At 46.0% G+C, this 5,026-nt stretch overlaps 1 protein-coding gene; it reads left to right on the forward strand.

Moving 5' to 3' along the window:
• Window positions 1-1,939: 1,939 nt before the first annotated feature.
• On the forward strand, window positions 1,940-2,957 carry GSTUM_00002033001 (uncharacterized protein; the record flags this gene model as incomplete). XM_002839391.2 has 5 exons in its annotated part: window positions 1,940-1,967; window positions 2,039-2,108; window positions 2,169-2,217; window positions 2,291-2,401; window positions 2,461-2,957. The coding sequence occupies 5 exons, from the start codon at window positions 1,940-1,942 to the stop codon at window positions 2,686-2,688; spliced, it is 486 nt and encodes a 161-aa protein (XP_002839437.1). The 3' UTR covers window positions 2,689-2,957.
• Between the last annotated feature and the right edge of the window lie 2,069 nt (window positions 2,958-5,026).

The following is a 5,026-nucleotide window of genomic DNA, read 5'->3' on the forward strand; positions in this document are numbered from 1 at the left end:
ATTCCGCCATCTCTGCTATCCCTGTGATCTCTGGCCTCTGAGTCAAATCTTTCTAAGACGGACTGGCGGTTTCCTGTCATGGTACTCGTATATCCTAGGTCACTTAGCTGTGCTAGATCTAATTAACGTGCTTTCGCAATTGGGTTAACTTACTAAGCGAAACCCATCTGGGCTGATGTTACGATTTACAGGGATATTCGTCATAGGCCTGAGATGGCGGATTACTCGAGTACAAAAGTCTTTATGGTATGGCCTCGGGCGCTTGAAATCAACTCTCATGGCACTGTTGGGGGAAATTTCTGATTCAGGTTTTTTCCGATTTGAATAACTTTTGTATCAAGGTGAAGGTTTCTAGGGTTTTGTTATGATGGAAGGGATCATTTGGGAGTTGAGAGAGAGAAAAATTGCTTGTTGTACTTAGGGGATTTCTCCCATCTTTCTTTTCCATAGAGTTTCAACCGTGTGCGAACCCACGAAAAGAAAACAAGTCCTGAACTACGAAATCCGAACACCATCGAAACAAATATACGAGTGAAGTTGGAGTGAATTTAAACAACTCTACTATTTTAGATACGGGAATAAGCCGAAGGACTGTGCTGTTCCAATCTATCGTGGATCCTTGTTTGATTTTACGCCCTTTTGTTTTCATCTGTCCCCTGCTCTATTCGAATCCTCTTCAGACCAACTACGATTATCTTTTACCGATCCGACCGAATATTATTCTTTCAGTACAAGTGCCAGGAATAAAGTTTTCGTACGGGGCAGGGTTTATTTTGCGGGTTAACCTAAATTAACTGTTCGGTTACTTTATCCCTATGCCTTGTAATTCACTTTGCTTACATAATACACACAAATTAATACCGTAGTATCATACTTGGCAAAAGTAACTTCGAAAACCACCTCACATGGGTGATTCGAAATTTTACTATCTCCACTAATATTGCTCTGATTGAAAATCAGAAAACATAGAATTAGAGAGGGGTGTCTTTTGTGCGCTTCTATGAAGCCATATCTTCTTAAAGATGTGATTGTGGTTAAAACTTTTCAAAAATTATTCTTGTGTTGGTTTTTGTTTGGTCTCAAGTGCCTGGTATGAATACCATACTTGAGTAATCGAACCACCTGCTATCCCCAAAGGAGGTAGACTCTGTGAGGGCTCAGCGAGGCGACACCCTTAGCGAGGCATGGCATTTCTTGGCTAGCAAAAACCTGTCTACAGTGAAGCCTCCGATAACTCCACCCTCCGATATTTCCAGGTCTCCAGTATTTCTATCGCTTGTCGGGGGCAAGCTTCATTCCATGGGCTTTCCTCCTCTAAGTTCTAGGGTTCTGCTTGTTTCTTTTTCCAGGCGGTAAATGTTCCTAAATTCCAGGTTTTGTTTTCACGAAAAACCTTTTCATGTCACCTCCCGAGCAGAGCTGTAGACAAATTTCCAGATAACCAGAGAGTCAGTTGAATGGGTATGCATGTTTTTAGAATGAAGGTTCATCAAGTGGGAGGTGTATATTATCCTTCCGGAATGTGAACATGCAGATATAAAACCTGTACATTATCATGAACTATCACTCGTTTTCTCTCAGCAACCCCCTCTATTCTGCCAAGTCTATTCTTTATTTTCCATCCCCCCTTCACTTCCAGGGAATCCAGTCGCCCCATATCCTGGAGATAACTGAGGCTTTACTGTACTACTCCAGGACTTTGCAAGCCAAGAAATGCCATGCCTCGCTGAACCCTCACCTGGTCAAGTGTGTGCCGGGTAACTCCTGTTGCGTAAGGGAATATTTAAGCTCAGGGATTCTTTCCTGACGGTCCTCTTTCTCCTAATCCTCTACACTTCATAGACCGTGGGAACCCTCAGCGAGGTAGCACCCTCAGCGAGGCGCGGCGAAACTTGGCTGCAAAAGCTCCTTGATTTTAACTACAGCAGCAAGCCAAGCCATGCCGCGCCTCGCTGAGGGTTCACACGGTCTACCTCTCTTCACAATTCCAAGCAGGAAGTATGGCTCTCAACTTGACACGTCAGTTGTGTTTTCAGAGATGCTTTTTTCACCCTCCTCGCTTCTATCCTCGCACTCATCCCACTCGCCACTTCACTAAGACTACAAAGGTAAGTAAAACTTTCGATGGTGGTTCAGTGAGATATGCTAAATTGTTGATTTTATAAAAGAGAGCGATTGATGATGTTTTTGCCGAGGCTGCTATTCCAAAGTCCGAAGGTACCCGAGTCCTTTCCAACCGTAAGAATCGATTCACAATCAGTTCGGCACATGCTAACAGATACTCACAAAGGAAGTTGCAATTCACCGAAAGGCTATTACTGATGGATTTACGGAAATTAAAGGGTGGATTAAGACGATGATGGTGTTTGGCGGTGGAACTATTTTCTTCGGATTCGGATCGGTGGGTTCACCATTGCATACTTGTTTTCTGAGTTGTTTCGCTCACATTCATATCTACAGCTTGCCTACAAAGTGATGGTGTATGACGTTGATGCCAAAAAAGAAATGATGGCACATACCGCACGTGTCGTCCACGAGTCGGAGGAGAGACTCCAGACCCGCTTCGGTAGCCCCCTAGATAACTTTGAACAAAAAACCCAGGCCCAAATTGAAAACTTGAAGCTTGAGACGAAGTCGGAGATTGACAAGCTCGGGCATTTGGTCGAATTGTCTACCAAGAAACGCTAATGAGGCGCATTATTATGGGGGTGGAAATGGTGGTTAGTGCTGTTTTTTTCTTCTGTTTGTTAGAGGCAATCGGGGGCGTTCGTCGGAAATCTCCGTTAGGGAGGATTAGATTCAAATAAATAGAGTCTTGAAATTGCATTTCTATTCCATTTGTTGTCTTGGGGGGGGTCACGCGAAGCGGGCTGTGGAGCCCTTAATTCAAATATATTTATACTAGCTAAACCTATCCGGTATTCGCTAGTCCATACAAATCTACCTATCCCGTAGCACATGTGGAGCCCCATATACTCGTAGAAGCGTAGCGCTGGGTTGTGCATGCAGATACGTGAGATATACCATGAAAGCCTAGCTATCGTGGAGCTTGGGCACTTGTAATGTCAGCGATAATCCTTTCGTACGAGTACGGTGCCATAAGAACCGGGGAAATCAACCATCTCAGTCCGCCATGTGATCCCCGATCCCGAGTCCCTGGCTCCCGACCATGGGTATAAGGAGGTCACACCACTGGATGTGTTGGACGTCGTTAACTGTTATTCGCAATTTCTTTTAACCTGTCAAACTAAACCCAGCAACTCAACCACTCATGCCCTTCCGATATCGCAGCCGCGAGAAAATATGCCTCACATCAATTATGATACCAACTCCTACAACAATTCTCACTACTCATATAACACCAGTTCTCTCAACAACGAGATCGTGTTGAACGTGAACATTGGTGCGACCGACGGGAACTCTGAGATTCCAACATGGCTGTCTTCCCTTGAGCCCCGTATCCGACACCGAGACGTTCGAACCCTCCGTGCCGGCAATGCGGGGGTAGGCTGCTGGGGAGCGGGAAATTTCGGAGGTGGTGCGGCGGAGTCGGGGAGAATGGGTCTGTGCTTGCCACTTTATTTTGCTGTGGCGATCCAGCAGTTGGGGGGGGCATATTTCAGGTGAGTGGCACTCGTCGGAGGGGGCTCTAGGGGATGGTGGTGCTAATAACAAGTGATACTAGTTCACTTGTGATAGACGGATTATGCGATAAAGCCAAAATAAAAATATATATCGCTGTATCCTGTTTCTACATCGATTTCGCCCCGCGGGAGGAGCAATCTCCAACAAAAATACCCGGTTCACTATTGAAACAAATGGCTGGTGGACTGGAAAGGATCCCGGATGAGATAACCCAGACTTTTCGAGATTACAAAAAGGTTATATAATGATGATAATGTGGGGCATATCCGGATGGGGTTGAGTATGGATATATATCTAGAGGCGATGGACGGTGGTCTGGAAGCCGAGATCATCCGAACCATCGCCCAGAATATCCCTGAAACGTAGCTGGCCAGCATTATCCAACGTTTTATCACGCCTTTGTCACTAACAAACCTAGATTTCTACTGATTTCGTTAACCATGGATGCTATCCTTGGGGAAACCGCAGCCTATGGTAGGCGGCAAAGGCTCAGGGCACCGATGGATGGATTAGATTTGGAGGGTGTTTAAGGTGCGACTCTAGAGCGAATAAAAGAGCAGGGTGGGAAGAAAACAAGGCTCGGTATGGCAGCGCTGATGTGGATCTCGCATTCGAAGCAGTTGTTACAACTCGATAAGCCTTTCCACGCCCTAGCCGTCGAGATAGGATCTACAGACCCCAATCCCGAAAGGATTCCCACTGTGGCGACACAGCAGTTGCTTAGGGCTTGCTGTCATAGATAGGGAGGCTTCGACTGATCGCTTGATCCACTCCACTCCCCAGGAGTACCTCTTTTGGCGCAGCCTATGCGATAAGGGCAAAACCTGCTTCACATACCTCAATTTTCGCCCGATTAAGGAGATCCCGCCCACACTATTTGCCCTCCCTCAGTCTACTCCCTTCTTCATATATTCCTCCTTATACTGGGGGGGTCCACGCTAGGAAAGATGCTTCAAATGACATAGTATCACTTGAGCTCAAGCCTTTTAGCCGGATTGAAAGCCATATATCTTCTACCAAGTTCCTTTTGGCTGACCTCCTCTTGGAGACAAGTGGATATATTGGTGAGATTCCTGTTAACGACCATCTGGTCGGGTTTACTGGCCTGCATTGTGCATTGGTTTTTGGCAGTGTGGAGATTGTAACCCCTTTTATGGGTTAATCAAACCCCGATTTCAACAATACGGATTTTCTCGGTATTACACCGCTCATATGGGCTGCTCTGTGCGGGTAAGAGGAGATAGGAAAACTGCGATTAGAACAGCATATTATCATCCCCGACGAACCGGATAATTGCTTTCGTCGAACAGCACTCTCATGGGCCGCTAGGAAGGGACATGAGGTAATTGTGGGGCTATTTATTGGCCTGGGATCTGCCAAG

This window comes from Tuber melanosporum (genome assembly GCF_000151645.1).
Source record: "Tuber melanosporum whole genome shotgun sequence assembly, scaffold_350, strain Mel28".
Taxonomy (NCBI): domain Eukaryota; kingdom Fungi; phylum Ascomycota; class Pezizomycetes; order Pezizales; family Tuberaceae; genus Tuber; species Tuber melanosporum.